Source organism: Meriones unguiculatus, chromosome 11 (genome assembly GCF_030254825.1).
Source record: "Meriones unguiculatus strain TT.TT164.6M chromosome 11, Bangor_MerUng_6.1, whole genome shotgun sequence".
Classification (NCBI taxonomy): Eukaryota; Metazoa; Chordata; class Mammalia; order Rodentia; family Muridae; genus Meriones; species Meriones unguiculatus.
Window position 1 is genome coordinate 93011061 of NC_083359.1, and position 23154 is coordinate 93034214.

Here is a 23154-nt window from a genome sequence, read left to right on the forward strand (position 1 = left end):
ATAGGAGTGAAAGCATTGGTGGGATTCTAGTCCACCTCTAGCTGGCACACAGGCACCACTGATTGTTCAGGTGATACCTGCTGGGACCACAGAATGAGCCTCATCTATTTCAGAGGACTTTCTTTCTCAAGAAAGTTAGAAACGTCCTTGGGTCCTTGGTGCCTGCTGTCTTTCACAGAGCTGAAAAGAATGGACTCCTCTGCTGTGCAAGCCAGGGAGGAAGGAGGTTCCATACACACTACCAGCTCCTGAGTCTACATAGGGAAGAATGGGCCAGGTTCACAGATGTAAAACAAGGCTGGCATTTGACCAAGGATGCTGGTGAGATGCAGGTCCAGTGGGGCTCCTTGTGTCCAAGGCCTCAGAGTGAGACACTGGACAGGGTTTAGGTCACATGGAAAAAGGTCTGGCTCTGGAGAAGGGACTATAGTCAACTAAGAAAATGAAGATGGTTAGGACTGGAAAGATGGCTCAGCAGTTAAGAGGATTGGTTGACCCTCTAGAGGACCCAAGTTTGAGTCCCAGCACCCATACGACAGCTCACAGCTGTCTGTAACTCCAATTCCAGGGAATCTGTTGCACCAGGCACACATGTGATGTACATATCTGTGCATGCAGGCAAAATACCCAGACATGAAATTTTAAAAAAAATCTTAAAAAAGAAGCTAACCAGAAAAACCATGTGTGCTAAATATATATATATATATATATATATATATATATATATATATATATATATATATAGTCAGAATTGGTCCATGATGCAGAGGAGGGATTTGATTTCTTCTCTCAGGAATCATAAGAGACCCTTCACAGGCTTCTGTAGCCTCCAGAAACAGCTAGCTCATCCACTAGAGCCCATAACTGAGCCTATAAGTGGGACAGTTCTGAGAGCTGTTGGGGTCTTGGGCAGTTCCATATTGTCACCTTGTATAACCCTTCTACTCAGTCTTTAGAAGGTATTTTGTGGATTATCATTATTATTGTTGCTGTTGTTATGATTGATGGAGAGTGAATGGGCAAACACACAGACTAGGCAAACACTCTGCTATCACGATGTAGCTCCAGCCCCTCTCTAGCCCTCTTAGTGATGGGAAGAAGTCACCTTGTTGAGTAGGGGCTGGTCGGTCCTGTGGAAGCCCTGGTTGAATGAATACAGCCTGCAGGGTTGGAGTGAGTGCAGTGGGGAGCAAAAAGGTTTGGTATTGAGGGCTCTAGGGCACCCCCAGGCTCAGGAAGCAGGAAGGACCAGCCTCAGCCTTGCTTCTAAAGGTTAGTTAGCTCTTGGCCCTTTGTTGAGCTCTTTCTGCTAGGGAGGCTTCTGCTGACCTCACACTCAGAGGCACAAGTGGCTCCCTTCGTGAGTTCCCTTTCAAGCCACAGATTAGCCTTTGGGTTTTGCAGAGGAACAAAGCAGTTTTGGAGCTGGGTGTGGGTTGGGGAGGAGAGGAGTGAGGGGGTCAGGGAGGTGGGGGCCAGGATTGAGAGACAAGTAGGTGTACTGATGTTGGTGCCTTGTCTTTGTTGGTGTAAATTTCTGTTTGTTTTGAGTGCCCAAACTATTTTTCTTTTTCTTTTTGAGACAGTGCCTTGAGGCCACATAGCTCTGGATATCCTGTAACTCACTATGTACACCAGGATGGCTTCTAACTCACAGAAATCCACTTGCCTGGGCCTCCCATGTACTGGGATTAAAAGCATGCACCACTATACCAGGCCCAGAATCTTTTATTTATTACATCTATATTGTCTTATATATAAGGGTACCTATTTGCTGCCAAGGATTTCATAGGCCCATCTTATGCCTCTGGAATCTATCAGACTGGATTGGCCCAGCCTAGGAAACCTAGGGCCTGGGTTCTCAGGTACAACACCGGCTCAGATCTGCAAGCCGCCGCCTCTCAGGAACGTGTACCTCAGCTCCTGTTCTCCGGTGGCTTATGGGGCGGTCTCTGGACGTTTGCACCGGCTCCAGCTGAGCGTGACTCAACTGCTGGCTCTGGTGGCCCAGCCAGGTAGTCCCTGACTCAGTTGGGTGCTGGGCTGTCCTTTGGTGCTCCTGAAAGCTTCAGCACACCCCCCCCCCCCGGTGTGACTTGGGTCACAGCTGGGCATTATTAATTGGTCTCAGTAAAAGCATTTTGAATGGGCTTGGATGAAAGGGGCTCTCAGAGTTCAAAGCCCTGAAGGGTTTTTGGGGGTGAGGAAAGGTGGCAGCTGTTTAGGTGATGGAAGAAAGAAGACGCTGAAGTTCAGACAAGAAGTCTGGGTACACAGGCTTGGAGGATTAGGGACAGAGAGTTCCTCAATTTCTGTTCTTTCAACCACACCCCTCCTGCTACATTCTTTCAAAGCCTGGAAGCCCTATGGTAAAGACCTCAGGTCCCTTCCTACCTAAAGGTGACCCACATTACCTTCTCCACACGGGATGCAGTCCAGGAAATCATGTGACGGTTACCTGGCATATCTGATTTTCAAGATTTGTTATGATTTGTCTGTCCTTAAATTGACCAACCCCCCTTTCCGCTTTGATACCCGCAGCTCCTGCTCTTGCCCTGCCTTCCTCTTGAGATACAAACTCCTGCATTCATACCTATGTCCTCCTTGGAAAAGGTGGCTGTTGTCTCAATGGCTTTGATGACTTTGATGCTGGGCAGTGATGGAGCTGAGGCAGTGGCTTTCTCAGACTCCTAGAAAGAGGAGGTAAAGGTGATAACAGGAAGGGAGGTGGGGAAGAGAGAAAGGCTTGGAAGAAACCACTCAGAGTTACGACCCTTTTCCACTTTGCAGCTAGAGAATCTCTGTCTCTGGGATAATGGGAATGAGCACCAGATCAAGAGAACTGATGGCTAGAGGAGACCTCAGAGAATTGCCAGTGTTCCAGTCTTTTTTTTTTTTTTTTTTTTTTTTTGTAAGCCCTAGCCAAATGGCTGCACAGTCTGGCTGGCTTTCCCTAAGAGACAGGGCACCCACTACCTACCTGCTAATGGAACCTCATCCCAGAGCCGGCCTTGGTTCTCAGAAAGCTCAATTTTTAGTCTGCCTGTTTCTTCCTGTGCATCAAATGCACAACCCTAGCCCAATGCTTTGGGACCACACTAAACAGGCACAGAATCTCTCTGTAAGAGCAAAGCCTCTGTCTCCACTCTGTCTAGTGAACCTTACGTAGGGAAGTGCTGGTGATTCTGGAAACACAGGGCTCTTAGAGGCTTCCGGGAGAAGGAGGAACCAGGGGACTGGGAAGGCTTCCTCTTTATCCTTGGGCAGGGCTTATGGTTCTCCTGACAGTTAACACTTCCCTCTCCAGCCAGGCCTGGCAGAATTGAGAGAAGCCCCACCTTCTCTCACTCAGGCCTTTATCCAGGTATCCAGGCAACAGGAAACAAACAGGGAGGGCAGAGCGAAGACCTGCCTGGTCAGGCTTAGTGGGGAAAGCTCTGAACCAGAGCTTTCTTCTGATGCCTCTTTCCACGTCCTAGCTCTCTGAGCAGCTTTTTAGAGCAGAACAGGCCTGGGACCACCCTGGGGGGTTGAGGGGACCACAGCTTGCTTCCCTTTGAAGCCATGTAGTCAGAAAAAAAAAATTCAACTATTGAAGCAAAAGCAAATTTTTATTCCTACAAGTCCAAAAACCAAAGTTCTGCTGGACATATATGGATTAATTCATCACAAAATCTGTCTCCACACACAGGGACTCATGGTCCAGGCCAATCAATCTGAGTTGTAGAATCCATCCTGAGGACCTGGCTCGGATCCCAGTGTAGTACTCTTAGGGTTTGAGTAGACGGTTCCAAGAGGTTTAGTTCTCAAGGATTTTTATCTACTCTGCCCAAAAAATAATCACCAGCTGTCACTCTTGGTTTCACTCTTCTGAATTGTGTTTGGCAGGACTTGGCTTACTTCCCAAGCACCCAGACATAACTCTGGCCACCTCCGGGGTCTTCTAGTTCTCTCTCTGGGCACACCATCAATAACCTTTTCAATCTCTGTTTAAACATCATTTCCACCATGCAGGACCTTGTGAATATTATTAGCACAGCTTATCACACCTTGGGCTAAGTGTTCCTGCCCTTATCTGTGTCTCTCCTCAGTGAGGACGCTGCAAGAGAGCTGAGCCCCCTGTGCTCTTTCCTGGCATTCCAGCATGAGGTCCAGTGGTCATGGAAGTAATGAAGGCCCATGGGATGCAGATGTAGCGAACTCCATGATGTGAAGACACCTTTACTATCAAGGCGTCTCAGTTCTTCCTCAGCTCTGTCATCGAGATTCCGTGTACTCTTTACAAGGGATTCTCTCTCACCTTTGCTTGTCCTCCTGGCATTTCAATTGATAACATTCAGCCAGCCACTGTTGGCTCTTGAGCCTTGTTGAAAGTGATGGGTCACAGGCCCTTCCTGTCAGAACTTAGAGTGAGCCCCTTGGATGCCACCAGCACCATCTCTGAACTCCTGTCCCTGGTTTTACTGGTAATCCTTCATCCTGTTACCATCACAGAAATCTGCTCAGAAGTCAGCAGCTGCAGTAGCTCATTGGCATCCAGAATCCAGCTTCTCTGTGACCATCTTGCTTTGAGACCTACATGATAGCATCTGTCTCTCTAACCATAGTTCCTAACTCCTGCTCTCCAACTCTTCTGAGACTTTCTCTGCTGGGTTACTGTTCCCTGCATGTTCTAGGGTAACCTCTAGGTCTACATGGGGATGTTTAAAGAGGGGGAAGAGGGCTGTGAGGAAGGAAGGTCTAGAAGGGGGTCAGGCTATAATCCTCAGTCAGCTGGGGTCTGGAGCCTGTAGGGAGCCTCAGGAGAGGGCTGGGCAAGCCGGGTATGGGGAGAGGTGCTGGGGGTTTGTGTGGAATTGCTGAGGTGGTCTTGGAGGATGAGTATCCTACAGGCATCTGGGGTTGGTTTGGATCACATCTCCAAAGCTGGCTCTGGCTTCTCTGAACCCCTGTCTTGTCTCCTCCATTCTCATGCTCTCTATTCAGTCCTTCTAGGTCACTGACTTTTTATTTCTGTACTAGAACAGAAGCAAATGGTATTGTCCCTCTTTCCTGGCACGGCAGCCCGAGATTTTCTGAGATCAGCATGGACCTTTATGGGATCCCAAAGGGAAGTGGGGATGGAAATGGGACATTTAGGGCAGAGAGGAATGATGAGGGAAAGGCAAGGGAAGAGTTGGAGCAGGGTGCCTCTCAGGAGTGGAGGGCCCTCTTCCTTTGCTGAGGATGAGGCCCAGAGCCATTAGGCTGCAGGCTAAACTTAGAAGGTGGGAACACAAGGCTGGAGCTATGCCTGGTACTGCTACCCCACCACCCCTCACCCAAGCCCCTGCCTGTGGCATAGGGCAGGAAGGCTGACAGCTGCTTTTATAGGCTCTAAATTGCAAGCAGGTGACAATTAGCCTTCAGTAGGTCAAGGGGGACTGAAGATGATGCTCTGCCTTTTCCAGCTTCAAGAAACCCTCTGTGATCCCCTCAAAAGTGGTTTTCTAGTTAATAGGACCTTATTCTTCTTCAACCTGTCAACCTCAACCTCTCTGAGACTCCACAATCAGGTCCCTTCCCTAGTAAATCCCTCTGATGGGCCTCATCTTTTGGTTCAGTCTGACACAGAAACCCATGGGTTACTCATAGCTTCCTGCATCTGTGAGCTTCCTTGGGCTGTGAGCAGGACTTCAGAAGTTACATTTGTTAGGGGATTAAGGTGCTCCTTGCCCTTTCATATGGGCTCATGCACTTTTGAAGGCCTCCCTCAGACACTGGGCACATCAGTGTGTGCCACTAAGCATGCTTATAGAGCTGAGCCAAACCTGGATTTAGCAGGTGGGGACAGGTATCTTTCTATATCATAAAGTATCATTTTTTATTACCTTGAGCCCTCTTGATCATATATTTTCAGTTGTGTTTTAACCCCAACCACACTGTCTTGACTTAAATCCCAAACTTAATTCAAATCCATTTGTAACAAATCTTAAATCAACTTCAACCCAGCCTTTGATTTACTTCAACCTGAATTCCAAAGCGTATCTGAGAATGACACTAAAAATGGTTTCCTTCTCATAGCACAAAGCCCAGCCTTAACTCCTAGCTGAAATTCTAACCTTAGTACTGACCTTAACTTTAATTCCAACCTCAAATCTGACCTCAACCTAATTCACAATTTCAGCTCATCTCAAATTTAACCCCAGGAGGAGCTGTTACGGCACATTAGTTCAAACCAGGAGCACAAATGTATCCCTCCAGGACAGTTTAGTGAAACCTCAGCTCTATCTCTTTCCACTTGCTCTCCTTCATCCTGGCCCTGCCTGCCATCCCCTCCATTTACCACTGACCTTCTGTGCTTTCCTCTGAGGTGTTGTAGTCCATCTGGCTACCAAGCCCTCTTTTGGACCACTCGGGGCTGAGAGTCAGGATGCCCTGACTATCCTCTACTTAGCCAGTAGCTGCAACTGAACTGAATCTTTGTTTCTCCAGGGCTTCTATTTCCCTACCTTTAGAATGGGGATAATGACCCCTGTTTTCCAGAAGGCTCAGGACAACCCCATAAATCTCAAAATAGATAAGGAAATAAGAATAACCACTGTGTACAACCGGTGGGCCCTGGAGCAACCTATTATTGTTGGCAGTTTGGGGTTTGGAACACAGAGCTGCACGGACTCCTTATGCTTCCTTATTGTTCTGTCTTATTCTTCCGAGGGGGTGGGTCCTGGCAGCATTCCTGAGCCCAGTAACTCTCCTGAAGGCTCTTCTCCCTCTGCCCTCCCTGAGTCCCAGGTCGGTCGTGGAATCCAGAGAAGGTTAAGGAACTGTCCTGAACCTGTGTTGGTTCTTCTGAACCCAGACAGGGGGTGGCCTTCCCCCTTCTGCCGGCTAAGACCCTCCCACCCCAGCTTCAACATACCTGCCTAGAGCTTTGCTGGCTTAACCACTGGAATGACTGGCTGCCCAGCGGACAGTTCAGGCTTCAAGGGTCTTAGTTCTTAGGGCATTATGAGCCCTGTTGACAGTGAGCCTGCATTAAACCTTCAGGGCTAGGATACCAAGAAATCAGCCCTTCTCCTATTTGCATACCCATGAGAGGTACACACACACACACACACACACACACACACACACACACGACCTCCTGCCCTGCTACCTCAAATATTCCCCCAGGACACACAGTCCCTCACTCCCGCCACAAGCCCTGACCCCTTCAGGCCTCAGATTCATCTGAACTGATTCAGATGAGTGAGCCGTAGGGATCTAGACCCATCATAGTACCTCACGCTCCCTGGAATCCTGGAACTTGGGGATGACCTTTGTGTCAGCAGGGATGGAGAAACAGTAGTAGTGGAAAAGCCCATTCTTACACACACCTCTTGTTTCCCTCCAGCCCAAGAGGCCCCACTCCCTTTGAAGGGACAGAGGGAAGTTACATTCCTGTATCTCCTGTTACCTGGGATTCCCTTCCCTGCCCAGATCCCAGCAGAACAGAAGGGTCTCCTCTCTGGTGCACTATCTTTTAGACCTGACCTGGGGAGCAAGGAATGCTTGAGGGGTTTGGGATCTGGAAATCTGGGTCTGCAATGGGGAGGGTGTGTCAGACTCTAGGATGCCTTTGGCCAGTGTTAACCCTCCAGGCGCTGGCCATCCAAGTGCTTGCTGGCCATCCTTCCTCCACCCTCAAATCTGGCTTCTCCTTCCTCTTTCCCACTTCCCCCAGGGAAGGAGGCAACAAATGAGTGGTGAGGGGAGCTCTGTGGACGCTGTAAAAATGGGGCAACTGTTGTCACCCTGAGGACTTGGCCAGGAGGAAGTGGAGGTTTAACAGGTGCTTAATTACAAGTCCCGCTGGTCACCCTGCGCCACTCTTGGGACAGGGAAGAGCTTGGGTGAGGGCTGGGTAATGCCTGGGTAGGCCATCCTGTCACCCTGCTAATTAGGGCTACTTGGGCTCCTCCCCAAGGCGGGGACCTGGCCCCCTCCCTCCTATAGAAATAACTCCGGCTGCTCCTCAGCCTGGCACTTATTGCACCTTCCTGCCACCCCGGGCAGTGTCTGGGCCCTCCGCTCCCCCTCCCTCCACCTGCCCCTTCCACCCACCACCACCAGCCCACTGGAGCCCAGCTGAGGCAGAAGAAAGACCAAACCTAGAGACATGGGAGTTCGAGGAGCATTCCATCTACTACTCGTGTGCCTGAGCCCAGGTATGGGGCTGGGCAGGGGCAGGGATGCCCAGCATTGTGCCAGAAGGTCAGGGATGAGTGAGGGCTCCATCACAAAGGAGCCTCACGAAAGGAATGGTCGAAGAGGCCCTGGTAGAAATGCCTACCTTCACTCTGCTGATACTCATTTGCACGGTGCCATGGGGACTTCTTCCCAGGAGAGTCTGTACCCGAAGCTGTAGGGCAAATGTCTGTGTACAGAGGCTTTGGAGCAGACCTTCATGGTAATTGTTAGCCTGTGTAGCTAACACGTGTGTGCAGGTGCCCTTTGCGCTTTTCCCACGCTGGGAACTAGAGAGAGAGAGGGCTTGCTTGGAGATGTGGAGAGTTAGTTGTGGGGATTGCAGGTGGGGTAGGAGTCAGGTGAGCAGCAGCTCTGGGTGGGGGCTAAGGAGGAGCCTGTCAGAGATCTGTTTCTTTTAGACAGTCTGTGTGCTTGGCCCAGTGGAAGGGCCAGTTCTCCCAAGCTAGGGCAGTGGGCAGGAAAGCTGTTTGCCTTGAAAGGGCTCCACATGCTGGGTTGCTTCCTTCATAGCCAGTAAGAACCCAGGCCTCGGACCTCTGTTCTGGGCCCCGGGTGTTATAAGAGTCCACGGGTATTGCCTCTTCTGGGGTGAGGCTGAGAGGAGGTGGACAGGATGGATGGTAAACTCCCAGAGCCCCTTCACCTCTCTGGTGAAGGGACAGCTTCAGGTTTGGATACTCTGGCTTCCTGCCCAGGAATGGGCAAGTTGCAGCAAGGGACATTCTGTTGAGGATTGCTGAAAATAGCACGGCGCCTTTCCTGGGGTCTAGATGTAGAATAAAGGATATGAAGAAGGAGACTGGGAAGGGAGACTGTAGGGAGACTTTCATCCTGTTTCTGTGTATGAGAATATGTGTGCCTGTGTGTGCATATATGGGTGATGGTTGCATTTCTGGCAAGATCAGCACTGCACCCTTTGTCTGCTGAGAGCCTCTCAGGCAGTGCCCACTTAGGAAGACCTGACTGTGCCAGGAGAGCTGTGGCATCTCCATGTGTGCTCTCTGTTCGTGAGGGTATTGGGGCTAGAGGGTTGCCATGTGGAGTCATGTGTCAAACTTTCTCTGAGCTGCCTTCTTTTTTTCTTTTCTTTTCCCTTCCCAGTCTGAAATTAGCTTGAAAATTCAGAATACTTTTTTTTTTTTTTAAGCTGAGAATAGACGCTTGCTGAGGTGGCATTCCCCACAGAGGGTGGTCAGCCCTGGTGATTTTAGAAGGGGCAATCACCAACTCCTTCCACAGCCTCTTGACTGCCCAGTGTCCCTCTCTCCCCAAGTCTCCCTACCTAGGATTCTTTTCTGCACCGACTCTCACCCTGCTTCTTCCTTCCACACAGCCTCCTTCTTCTATTTCATTCCCTGGAAACCCTTCCCCAGTGTCACAGCAAGATAAACCAGAGTGATATGCCAACAACTTTCCAAGGGGTGGGAGGAGGAGGCACAAGTCTGGAGCCCTAGGGAGGATAGGGTGAGTCTCCGTGGCCAGAGACAATTGAAGCAATACAGCCCAGTGCAAGGTGGAGGCACTCTTTTCCAGCTTGTCCCGGTAAAGTCCCCCAAGCCCTTTTCTCTGCATACTTACCCTCTGCCTGGCTGACCTCCTTGGTTTGGGGCAGGGGAATCCTCCCTGTTGTCAGCTGTTTCCAGTGGCTCAACCTCAGGGTGGAGCCTCTGTTCTCAGCAGAATTCTGGCTCATCCCTGGCTTGCCTCTCGGTGCCCCAGGATCTGGCAGATGGCATCAGGATCCTTATCTTAGGAATGAGCTGGTATTCTCTTGGCCTAAGGCTGGAGGAGGCATCTCCAGGTCCCGTTAGAGTCCCAGAAGCCAGGCCGCCTGTTCAAGGTCAAGTCGGAGTCTATCAGGTTACGGCATGTGCGTAGGCTAGCCACGGTTTAGAGGGGGCAGGCCTGGTGACCCTTGGGATGTTGGGGAAAATGTAAGGCCCTTGCTTGCTTCTTCAGAGCCAGGCTACACTTGGAACTCAGGGCTTCTGTAGATATGTCTGGTCTTGAATGGACGCGCAGAAAGCCACAAGAGCGTGCAGTGGGTGTGTCTTAGATTAATGTGTACTTTGCCTGTGAATGTGTCTGTGTATAGATCGGATAGTTTTTGTGTATAAGAAAGAGGGGACTGTATAGGCATATATTCACATTTTGAGGGCTTGAAAGAACATGCCTGAGTTTATTTGTTTTGTTCAGGACAGTGTGTTCTTCTGTGTGTGTGTGTGTGTGTATGTGTGTGTGTATGAGAGAGAGAGAGAAAGAGAGAGAGTGAGAAAGAGAGAGAGGAGTAGAGAGAGGTTCCCTGAGATTTGGTTCTCCAAAGAGCATGTTTTACCCAAAAAGACCATCCACAGAGAAGCTTGGTGAGGGGTTTGAAGAAGAAGTATTGCAGAGACTGGGGAGGTAGGGAGCTGTGTGTCTAGGGTGGAGCACTGGGTTCACTCCCCCCCTTTATTCATCTCTAGGTCTAACCGGTTGGGGCCAGAGCTTGCCTGAGGCTTCAGGGTAGGGAGGGAGAGGAGCTCAGTCCTAAGCTTCCTGATCTGGCTCCAAACCCTGGGCTCCTGCTCTGACTCAGTAGCAGGAGGGGCCCCAATGGGAGCAAGCAAGTGGGAGAGATACACTGGAGGCACACAATCACACAGAGCAGGGCCCGCAGTTAACCCTACCAGGCTCATTCTACATATATAAGCTGCATAGACAAAGACAGGCACATGACCATGGCCAGGCTCTAGGTCACAGCTGCCCAGTGCCAGGCAAAGGCACACATTGTCACTTAGAACACTTATATATAGTCAGCATACATCATTCTACACCACAAATACACACATGCGCACATACACAAACTATACACAGATATACTTAGTTTTATGCTTTTCAGGATGGAACAGGACCCCAGCAGTCATTGCATCCACTCTCCTGCTTCTGGCTGGAGCACTTCACTTCACCCGGTTGCTTTTAAACAGCCTGTTTCCTCCAATAGAACATCTAACAACTGGGTGTTGCACACACATGCATAATGCCCACATTATCATGTAAATATGAAGGTAAATATCCTATATGGTTATATGCATGAACATCTTTGCAGCTACAAAGCTATAAAATGCACACTTGCATGTTTGCACGTGCAAAAGCATAATTATGTATGGACATAAATATGACACAAGAGTTCTGTGTACGTGAACAATGCTCAAATGCACATCTACACAAGTCTAGAGTATTTATACAAGTTCACAAGAGTGCTCGGAGACTGCCATAAGAATAAACAAACAACATAAGTATTGCTCATGTCAGCACACACACACACACACACACACACACACACCCTCATGACTATGGAAGCTCATGAGCCTGGTTGGTAGGCAGCAGAGTGATGGAGACTGACTACTCAAGCATCGTTTTCTGTTCTCTCCTTCTCACCTGCTTTACCCGTCACCAGCACTGTTGTATGCTGTAAGGATCAACGGGGATGGCCAGGAGGTCATGTATCTGGCAGAAGGTGACAACGTGAGGCTAGGCTGCCCCTACATTCTGGATCCTGAGGATTATGGTCCCAATGGTCTGGACATTGAGTGGATGCAAGTCAATTCAGAGCCCTCACATCGGGAGAATGTGGTAAGTGCTTGGCACAGGGTTCCCTGTATTCTGTGATGTCAACGTGATGGGAAGCCAATGGCCTGAGGGAGGAGGAAGGCAAATGAGGAAACCGAGGCTTTAAACTTCCCCCAAGATCTCTCAGGGAATGAGGCAACAGGGATAAGAGCCATCCAACTGGCAATCAAGCCAGCCAGTCACTCATTCCACCTCCTTGAATCCCATATCAAGGTGTGGGGAGATTGTGGCCCCTGCCTTTAGAATTTCTCAGTCTGACCTTATACTTCACCAGAATGTCTAATCTCATCTTCTCTCATTCATTCTGTAAGAGGTCAGCGAGCCTGACACCATCATTCCCATTTTTTAGCTAAGAAAACTGAGTCTTAGAGAAGGTCAGTGACTACTCACACGACCTTTCCTTGGCTCAGTTTGTCTCACAGCTGTTTTCCTCTCTTCTTCACAGTTTCTTACTTATCAAGATAAGAGGATTGGCCATGGCAACCTCCCCCATCTACAGCAGAGGGTCCGCTTTGCAGCCTCAGACCCCAGCCAGTACGATGCCTCCATCAACCTCATGAACCTGCAAGTATCTGACACAGCAACCTATGAGTGCCGGGTGAAGAAGACCACCATGGCCACCAGGAAGGTCATTGTCACTGTCCAAGGTATGGCCAGATTCTTCAGGGCTCCCCCTTCCCAGGCTTCAGAGCCAAGGATGGACTGGCCACTGCGAGCCAGGCTCTGGCTTTTGGCTGAGTCTGGGCTTCTAACCACCTGCCTTGTTACAGCACGTCCTGCGGTACCCATGTGCTGGACTGAGGGCCACATGTCAAGGGGCAACGATGTGGTGCTGAAGTGTTTTGCCAATGGAGGCTCTCAGCCCCTCTCCTACAGGTGGGCCAAGATCAGTGGGCACAGCCATCCCTATCGAGCTGGGTCCTACCACTCTCAACACAGCTTCCACTCTGAGCTTTCTTACCAAGAGTCGTTCCACAGCTCCATCAGTCAAGGTGAGGGGGCCCAGCCAAGGGAGGGAGCTGGGGCCTGCTGGGACTTCCATGGTTTGTTGGTGGTACCGAGTCAGACCTAGCACCCCCGTGAGAGACTGCTCATTTGGGCATGTCCCTGCAGCTGCTGTTGAGGGAGGGAGAGAAGGTACAAAGGGGATGGATGTCAGTTAAAAGCAGCATGGTTAATTTGGAGAGTTCCAAGGAAGAGCTGGGCTTGAATCCTGGCCAGGATGCTGATTGGTAGTAAATCTCAGGGGAGTGGCTTAACACTTCTCTGACAGATGGAAAAAGGATTACTTACTAGTCACTACCACCTACTGGCCTGCAAGGATTAGATGGAATGAGCTGCGTGAGGGTCCTGGCCCTTGGAGAAGCTGAATAATATCCACAATCAAAGGGTAATAGAGCTAGAGGGTGCCTCAGAATTCCTGGTCTAATTCTGTCTTCACTGTTCAAACGAGGAGACCAGTACTGAGTCAGAATGCATTTCTCTAAGGTCACAGAGAATAAATGGTGACTCTGTCTTCTTTCTGAGAGGGGTGTCCTTCCCTGTTCTTCTGTGTCAGCAAGGGCAGTGTGGGTCAGATTTAGAGTGGAGTAGACTTGTGAATACTTCTATACACTCTCCTTGTTTGCTTGTTTGTTTGGTTTTTTAGAGTGGCATTCCATCCTCTATCCCACAGGGGCTGGGGCAGGGTAGGAGCTCTCAGGGACCAGTTTTCTCTGTCTCAGTACGGCTCTGATGCTCCTTCCATTTCAGGCCTGGGCAATGGAGACCTGGTCTTGAAAAATATCAATGTAGACGATGATGGGCTGTATCAGTGCACAGTGGCCAACCACGTGGGCTACAGCGTCTGTGTGGTAGAGGTTAAAGTCTCAGGTAGGTACAGCAAGCTCCGACAGTCCCCTGGCTTGCACTCGGGGTGGCGGTGGGGGTTGGATTGCAGGTACCTAGGCTCTATTTCGGAGCCTCAGCTGGTTGCCTCACAGCTGCTGTCAGGCTAGGCCTTTGTCCAGAGCAGCTGGAAGCCACCTGCAGATTCGCTTAACCTTCACCTTCCTACATCTTCCTCACTGGGCTTCCCAGGGCCCTGGGTCCCCCCCCCCCCCCAGACATCTGCCCTGGCATGTGTCAGGCTGTCAGAAGCCTGACTTGCCTCCACTTCTCTCCGCAGACTCCCAGCGTGTAGGCATGATCGTCGGCTCAGTGCTGGGCTCTCTGCTCATGCTGGCCTGCCTGGCGCTAGGCATCTGGGGGCTCATCTGCTGCTGCTGCGGAGGCAGCGGGGCTGGTGTTTCCCGCGGTGCCTTCGGCTACGGGGTCGGCGGCGGGGTCGGCGGAGGGGCCTGCGGCGACTTGGCTAGTGAGATCAGGTAAAACCTGATGCATGCTGCATGCTGCTGCACGGCGGGGGACCGGCGCCCTGTCCTCTTCACCCCTGCCTGCCATCGGCCGGCTGGGAACCCCATTCCAAACCTGCCCGCCATCGCCATGGAGTGCTGGGACTTCAGCATGTCGACCCGCCCACTCGCCGCATGGCTTCTCTGTCTTTCCCCTCCCCGCTTCCAGTCTTCACCTCTGCTCCTTGCTTCCCCTTTCCTTCCTGTCGTCTATGCACCATGCCTCGGTCTGTCTGGCCTAGACTGTAAGCTCCTGGAGGGCAGGGACCGTGTGTTTTCACCTTTCCTTTGTATTGCGCCGGCCAAAACCTCAACACGCCTTTTCAAGAAGAGTTAACACCAATAGTGCTAATAACATACTAGAAGCAAACTAGAAATAAAAATAGAACAAGTGTAGCAGTGCTAATGATTGCAATGCCTTGGGGACAGAGGGAAAGAAGAGTGAGGGACAGGAGGCGAGGAGAGCTTGCCAGAGCGCAGGGTGAGGGTTAGTCAAGGAAAGGAGGGACACAGTTCTCAGATCACTAAGGTTCCATTCCAGCCAAACACTAGAAAGGGACCGACGGCGCCCGACTGGGCGCCTGCCCGCAGTGAGCTGGGACACTCGAGGACAAACCAAGTCTGAAGGATAGGGATGGTGGCATGGGGGCGCTGTAGGGTCGCTGGCCCAGGAACGTGCAGAGAGGAGAGTAGGCTGAGGTCCAGAGGGCGAAGAGAGAGGGAGAGGTGAGGGGCAGGTGGAGGGGGGGCGAGGGAGACGAGAGGTTGCCAAGAGCCCCCAGCTCTGCCCAGGCCGTGCCAACGCCGCGCCGTGGAGGAGCCAGCTCACGCGCCCGCCTGTTGTTTTCCAGAGTGGACGCCGAGGCGCCCGGGTGCAAGGCCAGCGGGCGCGGCAGCCGCGTCACCCACCTCCTGGGGTACCCGACGCAGAACGTCAGCCGCTCCCTGCGCCGCAAGTACGCGCCTCCGCCCTGCGGCGGCCCCGAGGACGTGGCCCTAGTGCCCCGCACCGCCTCCGCAGCCTGCGAAGCGGGCCCCTCCCCTGTCTACGTCAAGGTCAAGAGCTCGGAGCCGGCCGACTGCGCCGACTGTGCCCAGGTCGAGCAGCGGTCGTGCAAGGACGGCCTCTTGGTGTGAGCGCGCAGCACCGGGCTGCGCCCCGGCTGGGAGGCGGTTCGGGGCTCTCCGCCCGCAGCTGGGGACAGGTTCCGGCCGGCAGACCTGGCTCTCGCCGGCCGCCTAGCGGCAGAGAGTTCAGGGGAATTTCCCTCAGGGATGCCTAGTGGGGCAAAGCCTTCTCCCCCGAAGTGGGAGAGGGCTGGGGCACAGAGGAAGACAGTTCAGAGCCCCACCCCCGTCACCCGTGGGCTCCAGGGAGCAGAAGGAAGGAAAGGTATCCCAGAACCACTGAGGTACAAGCCAGGTGTCCCCAGCCACGGCAGAGGGCCCCTGGCCGTGGGTAGGTGGGGTTCAGGGCTGAATTGTTCCGTGTGTGAGATTTGAGCTCCGAGGCAACAGTGTTAGCACAATAAAGAAGTTTAAAGACGAAGCGGAGGTGGCTGTCCAGCGTTCTGCGGAGGGCTGGGCGTGGGGCGGGGAACCCTGACAGGTTGCTCCTTGCTCCCTCCTGTCTTATCTGAATCCTCTGCTTCCCCCTCCTAAAGGGAAAGCCACATCTGGGAGGGAACATCCCAGTCCTATTCCTTCACAGAACGAATGGGAAAACTGAGGTCCTTCAGAACGGACTTTAAGATTTCAAAGCCATCTTTTCCCTTTTTATTCTAGAAGGGGAAACAAATGAGAGTGGGTGGGTGTTAGAGGTGACCCCTGCTACATGTTCCCGGACCATCTCAGCATCCTCCTTTCTCCATCCGTCTACCTAAGCCGAACTTCTTCATCTCTCCCAGGTATACGCCTGCCCCCCTTTCCAGCAGCCAGGAAGGGGGTCTAAACTCATTCAGACTCTGGGGTAGGAAGACCTGAGGATATCTAGTTCCGTCCCTTCTTTGATGGGAAGATTAAGTTTATGAGACGCCCACTAAGTGCCAGGTGCGTTCAAATATTCTCTTGTACCTATCTCTTTAGTTCTGTGAGGCTGTGCATCATTCCCATTTTACACAAAAGAGACCGAGTTTCAGGGCGATGAAGTATCCCAACAGAGGCAAAACCAAGACCAAAACAAAACGCCCCCGCCCCTCCCACCACCACCAACAGGATTTGGTTTAGGAACAGTTGACTCCAGGACATCAGGCTATCAGTTGACTCTGATAGCTCAATTCCTTGTGTAACATTCCTGATGAGGGCGATCCCAACCCGCTTCTGGCCTGTCCATCTTCAGGGGCAGCTCACTGCCTCCTTTGGTTGTCAAGATCGCATGGAATACTCCTCCTAGTGACAGTGTGTGCCCTTTTATCCCTTGGTCCAAGATCTGCCTGTGGGGAGTCCAGAGCATCCTATTTCAACTCAGCTGCCTCCAGTGGATCACATGGCTGTATTTCACAAGGACACCTTCGTCTTGCCTGCCTCTCCCCAGCTATGTGCTTGTTGAGAGCCTAGACTCTTCTTTTGTTTCTCTTCTCCTCAAAAGAAACTGATCACCCTAACTGTCCTCTTCCTGTCCTAGGGTAACATAAAGTAGGTGTGTATAAGGCTTAGAGTATCCTGCCTGGTAGAAAATAACCTGGAAACCTCTGAGATGGCCCGGGGTTTGTCAAGGGGTGGATGAGACAGTTCTCCATTCCCTGGTTGGCAAGATAAATGAGAGAGAATGAATGCTGAGACAAAGAGAATCAAAGACTGCTTACCTAGGAGTGGGGGATGGGAATTGGGGCTGTACAGGGGATACAGGGGAAGGAGAGTTGAGTAGGGAGGGAGTAAAGAACCCATCAGTCACTTGGTCATGTTTGTGAGTGCCTTTCAAATGACTTATTCATAGATAGAGTTAGCTTTCCAGCAGGGCACTGTGCCCGGCACACTTTTGCCCTAAGGCGGCTGACTGATGAAGATGACATGAGGAAAAAGGTGTTCCCACTCTGAGGAGCTGCCAGCCCAGCCAGCCTCCTGCAAGGTGGTGAGGGGCTGAGGCAGCCATGTGGCTTACAGGGTGTGCTGAGTGACATCCTTTTCCCCATTCTGGGAATGGGGGAGCCATGCTGACTTAGACTCAGCTTTCATTTGAGCAGTGAAAAATGTGAGGCTCTGGCAAAAAAAAAAAAAAACAAAACAAAAAAAACAATTATGAAGTAGCAAAAGAAGTTTCAGCAAGACTCTGGCAACAACTTCGGTTTGGGGGGGTCATCTGGGAAGAGAGGGGAGTTTCTAAGTACAGGAAAGGAAGCTTAACTTTTCCAATGTTTGATTTACTTCAAGAACTCCTGGTTCTTTCCCCTCATTTCTTCTGCGTGCAACCTGTTTGGTGCGAGAAGAAATATGGGAAGAAGGCAGATACAAACATGTTGAACAATGGATTTGGGAGTGGGCCGGACTGGGCGGAGGTCACAGAAGCTTTGATCTGTAGCATTTATCTTCTGCAACAAAAATACTCCCACAGTTCAATATCCAAACTGCCAACCTAATGTTAGTGGCCTGAGGTTGGGAGAAATGTTGGAGATGGCACACCATTGCACCATTCCACAATTTAGATACAGTAGGAAAAAAAAAAAAAGAAAGAAAGAATAAAAAAAAGATGGATAACCAAAAGTGGTAAAGTTTTAGTACTTAGCATCCTTATTGTGATACAACTCATTTCTAGGATTGACTTTCAATGGCTGGCCCTATTAGCTAGCTGGCTTGTGAAATTTAGGTGGGCCATATTACCATATGTCCTAGTCAGCTTTGATTCACTATGACAAAGTTCCTGAGACAATGAACTTTGAAAGAGGAAAAGGCGATTTTGACTCACAGTTCTGAAGATTTCAGTTTATGGCTGCTTGGCTTCCCTGCCTTGAGGCCTTGGGGGAGACAGCGCATAGTTGTGAGAACACAACAGAGGAAGATGTTCATTCCTTAGAGTTGGAAAGCAAAGAGAAAAAGCAAGAGGAGGAATTGGGTATGCCCCAAATGTCTTAGCTTCCTCCACTAGCCTCACCTTCTAAAGATTCTACCATGGTGCCAGAGACTAAAATCAAGCCTGTGACACCCAGGACTCTGGTGGTCACTAGTCCAAACAGCAATACCAGGCAAACAGCTGGCTAGGCAGAGACACCGCTTCTGAGGGGAAATCTTAAGACAGTTCTGATTTACTTTTGTCTGTCCAGAGACCCAAATAGCACAAATTCACCTATTTCCATTCCTCTTTCCATTTCTATCTTTTGCACCTCTTCCCAGTCTTGCCAGGACTGAAGAATTATGTAGATAACCGACATTTCCTTGGTAACACACACCACTCTCTTGATAGCCGTTAGGAACTCAATTTGGCATCCACAAGGTTTTCGTGAATTTTGCCTTCCAGTGCAAGTGATGGTGAGGCATCTCTGCTGGAAATGCTTCTGAGTCTTCATTCACCCATCCCTTCTGACTTCCCTCCCCAGCTCTGAGATATAGAGTCAATTCTCAAGCCCACGTGTGGGAGGCCTCCCAGGAATCACCCGCACATTCCCCCAAGAGTGACCATGACCATGTAGGCTGCACACTGCACTTTTACTGCCCTAGGTCAAGTCTAGGTCCAGCCAAACTCTCTCTTCTCTCTCTCTCTGTGTGTGGTGTGTGTCTGTCTGTCTCTGTCTTGCTGTCTCTGTCTCTCTTTCTATTTGTTTTTCCCCACTTACTTAATTACTGTGGGATGAGGTTGTGGCCTGTCTGGAGGTAGATGAAAGACTGATCAAGACTTCAGATCTGCCTCCTAAGCTTCCTGGGGCCTTCCTCCTGGCTTGATGGGAGCCTGGAAAATCCTGCTCCCATCAAGGACACAAAATTAATTCCATTTAGTTTTTATTTGTTAAATTAATTTTTGTACAATTGTCTCTGTTTATGAAAAACCATTTAAGTCAAACAGAAAAGTATTACAGTGTATCTCAGGTCACCAGTTTTTTTTTGTTTGTTTGTTTTAATGTGACCCAAATCACAGGGCTGTCAAGTATACTTTGAGGGTCAAATCTGTCCCATGACCTGATTTTATATATGAATCGTTATCAGCATCTTCTTGCTGCTAGTAAATATGTGCTGAAGGCAGGTGAGGTGGTTGGCAAATTTGGGATATCTGGCAAGCTTTGGATTTGGTCACTGTGCCTGCTGGTGGGGAGTAGACAAGATGGCCTGCTGTCCCTCCGTGGCCATTGTCCTTAAGAGCTTCTTTGGGTGGGACACTGAGCAGTAGGGAGGAGACAGGAAGGTTGGACAAAGGCAAAAAACCGAGCAGAGGAGGACTGGGTTCAAATGCTGAACTTATTGTCATAAAGGCCGAGTAGAGTGATGGTGGGTCCTTGGTGGGCTTGGAGGGCGGGTAGGAGAAAAAGAAGAGAATCAGAGAGTTGTAATAAAGGTTTGTGAGTTTTCTGTGTTCACATATACAAAAGGAGCCTGTGCATTTAGAGCCAGACAGAACTAGATCCATAGCGACTGAGTAGGTTTCTAAAGTGTCGGTTTCTTCATCTGTGAAATGGAATAGGGGGAAGGTTATTTAATGTAACGTGCGTATTACACGCACTGCTAGTTGGGACTCAGCAAGCGGCTGGTCCTTCCATATGTAATCTGTGATCTCATCTTCCACGAAAAGGCAGGCCTGGAAGCCTGGATCTAACCATACAGGGGTTGGGATGGAGGCTGAGGTGGTGGTGGGGCTGCAGCGAGGGGGTTGTTGTGGGAATGGATCTGGAGACAGGTCATGCTATCTGGAGGAATTCTGCTAACAGCCAGTAGCGAAGTTAGGAGGACCAGGCCCAGCCTGTGAGGCTTCAGTCCACAGGCAGGCACTAATATTGACAGCAATCCTCATTAGTATCAGCGATACTAATAATTGGAGGGAGCGCCTGAAACACAAGCTCGGCAGGGGCCTGGACCAGCTTCTAGATCCTCTGGTGCCTCCCGGGACCTAGAACTGGGCGTGTCTTCCACAGCTGCTGCCCTCTGGGATGCCCACTGTAGCGCTGAGCATGCCGGCCTGTCCCAGGCAGCCCATTGCTCCTGAGGGCTCTTCACACCACCTTGTGTATGCAGATTAGCCGGCTGCTGCTGTTTTGTTTTGTCGTCCCCCCCCCCACCCCCGAAAAATCAACTCAGTTCAGCAACTGGCCTCCTTTGGTCACTACTCAGCGGCTCACCCTGCTTCTTCTCTGCCAGTCTCCTCAGTGTTCCCTGGGCTGCCCCCTCCCCCCACTCTCCCCGACTGTTTCTCCTACCAGGATGCCTATTGTCTTAGACCCGAAGAGGAGGCCCCTGTGCCTCTTCTTGCTCCAGCTTGCCTCAGCCCTCGGCCAAGGCAGTTTTCCAGGCTTGTAAACCTTCCAGGCCTTCTTCCTTGACCCTTTTTTGTCAGAGGGCCTTCACAGGAAGCCGACTGGACTAGCTCCGCCCCTTCAAGGTGTTTACTCAATTATCTTTTTTTTTTTTTTTTTTTTTTTTTTTTTTTTTTTTTTCTGTTTGGGGAGCGTCCTGAGGGTGGTGGCCTGGTCTCCTCTTTCTCAACATTTACTCCCTTGGAAGCTCAGGAGCTCAGCTAATGGGTAAAAATTAGTGATGGATAATTTGTGCTTGCTACTCCTCTCCCGATTTGGTCATGGCGACAGGGAAGATTATTTCAGAGAGGAGGGGCAGAAAAGGCGGCATGTGTCCTCTCAAATCCTTCTTGAAAGTACCCGTGGAACACAACCCTCCCTGAGAGAAGGGATAAACAGAGCAGGGCATGAGTGGGGGAACTGTTGCCAGTGCTACTGGGTTTCCAAGGCATGGGACAAGGACATTGTCTACTAGCTAGGTCCTAGTGCCCTTGTCTTATGACCAGCAGACGGTCAAAGTGCTTCCTTGTGTAGCATGAAGGCTTCTCACTTACAGCTTGAAGGACTCGAGGAAATGTCATGTCTGTGATTACTGCTATAAGAAATTGAGCAACTGATCCTTGTCCAGAGCCTAACCTGCTATTATAACGTTGCTCCTGTGGGAAATCTGATTCCTTCTTTTCAGTAAACATTAAGCCTTTCCAGGAATGGAGCATATGATCTGAAAAGAAGTCAGCAGTTTTCTCTGTTGGTGTCTTCTACCTCCCCATCCAGTCAGTTAAGATCTACATACCAACAACACACACATTTACACACCAGGCCGGGCATCCCTCCTAAATCCCACAGTCCTCTCTGCTTATTTAAGACCTGACACTGTTAGTGTGCTCCAAAGTCTGCCTGTGGTCATCCCTAAATCTATCCTACTACCTTCCTCTTCCAGCAGATGGCAACTCTGTTAATTTCTTGGTTTTCTTATCTGTTCTCCCACCATCTCCCCACAGCAGGGTCAGGAAATCCTGCTTCTGCCTTCAGTGTAAGTCCAGAAGTAAGTCATTCCTTCCTGTTGCTCTATAGTGCCTGAGCACGCTCACATCCTGCCTGGCTTACGTCAGTGGGGCTCTGGGTGATCACCCTGCTGCCTTCCTGTTCGCCACAGCTTTGTATGGCCGGAGGAGCCACATTGAGAGCTGAGCATTCTTCTGCTCAAACTTCGAATTTGGCTTTCCAGAGTCAAAGGTCTTTAACTGGCTCCTGATGCTTGCTGTACCGTCCGTGGCTTGACCGACTCTTCAGCCCTACTCCCCAGCCCTTTCCACACCAGCCACCTTGAATCACCTTTAAGTTCTCATCCTGGCTGACCCCTTGGCTCTTCCAGACCTTGCCCAATGCAAGTTTTCATCTTCTCCCAATCTCTCTCAACAGCAGCGTTCTTTTCAGGGAGGTCCATCATGGCCACCTTGTTAAAGACCATGTCTTTCCCCTATGCTTATCATCCTTAATGTTCATCCCTTTCTGTAATTTGCAGGTCGTAGGCAGTCTTCGGAGTATGCCATCTCACATACCGTTTCCTTCATGGGTGACTGTTGGTAATTTACTCATCACTCCTTGTCCCCCTATCAGCCTTACGAGGAGGAAGGGCAAGATAGGGATTCTTATCCGTTTTATTCACTAATGTTCTCAAACTCGGAAGACAGCCAGGAATAGGCTCAGCCAGTAAAGATGCTGCATAAGCCTGGCGACCTGAGTTCAACCCCCAGAACCAACTCTATAAAATTGTCCTCTAACCTCTAAACAAGTGCCGTGGCACACACACGCATACACACACAGTAACAAATAAATAAATAAATGCCAGGCATATAGAGAACACTCAGTAAATAACTTCTACAAAAGAAAAGAGACAGGCAAAGGCGCAGATTGCTTACAGCCAGAGGAGTTAACCCTTGGTCTCAGCCCCTGAGGTGGGGTGAGCAGTTAAGAGAAGAAACAGCCTTCTCTAGAATTCAGTGCTTCCTGATGACTCTCAGAAGGCTGACCGTGCTGTCTGGGAGGGGAGACAGAATGGTAGAGTTTCCCAACCCGGGACCCTTGGCTCACTTAGTGGAGAGACGATGTGGCAATGACCATGTGCTGTCCACCTGTCTGTCCCCAGCTTTCCACATTAACCTCTTAATTAACAAGTATGCTTTGGGGAGATGTGTTTCACGTGTGTGACAGGGCTGGAATATGAGACCTGATCTTTCCAGGAGCAGCCACCCTCCCGAGGGAGACTATTAAGCTCATTTGGGAAAATTATAGAACGATGCCTATAGCTGTTGATTCAGCTCCCGGGTGAGCTGAGACAGCTGCTGCTGCTGTGCGGTCACTCGAGGAAAGACGTCTGCAAGTAGGAGTGCCTGGGGCTGGGCCTTGAATCACTTGCTTGGAAGGCGAGATGGATGAAGGCTTTCGTGTCAGGTTGGGACTTAGGAAGGAGCGCCTGGATTAAG

The 23154-nt window shown here is 50.5% G+C and overlaps 1 protein-coding gene across 1 annotated transcript; it reads left to right on the forward strand.

Moving 5' to 3' along the window:
* The first annotated feature begins 8140 nt into the window (after positions 1 to 8140).
* Positions 8141 to 15783, forward strand: Vsig8 (V-set and immunoglobulin domain containing 8). Its single transcript, XM_021650578.2, has 7 exons — positions 8141 to 8189; positions 11672 to 11847; positions 12290 to 12491; positions 12615 to 12836; positions 13597 to 13716; positions 14012 to 14210; positions 15089 to 15783. Exons 1-7 carry the CDS (start codon positions 8141 to 8143, stop codon positions 15372 to 15374), a joined length of 1254 nt encoding a protein of 417 aa, XP_021506253.1. The 3' UTR covers positions 15375 to 15783.
* Positions 15784 to 23154: the final 7371 nt, after the last annotated feature.

What these genes read in the sequence shown, in the direction of transcription:
- Vsig8 (XM_021650578.2), top strand. Translation starts at nt 8,141, where the DNA reads ATGGGAGTTCGAGGAGCATTCCATCTACTACTCGTGTGCCTGAGCCCA. An exon ending in CCTCACATCGGGAGAATGTG is followed by an intron (nt 11,848 to 12,289) that starts GTAAGTGCTTGG and finishes TCTTCTTCACAG; the next exon opens with TTTCTTACTTATCAAGATAA. An exon ending in GACTTGGCTAGTGAGATCAG is followed by an intron (nt 14,211 to 15,088) that starts GTAAAACCTGAT and finishes GTTGTTTTCCAG; the next exon opens with AGTGGACGCCGAGGCGCCCG.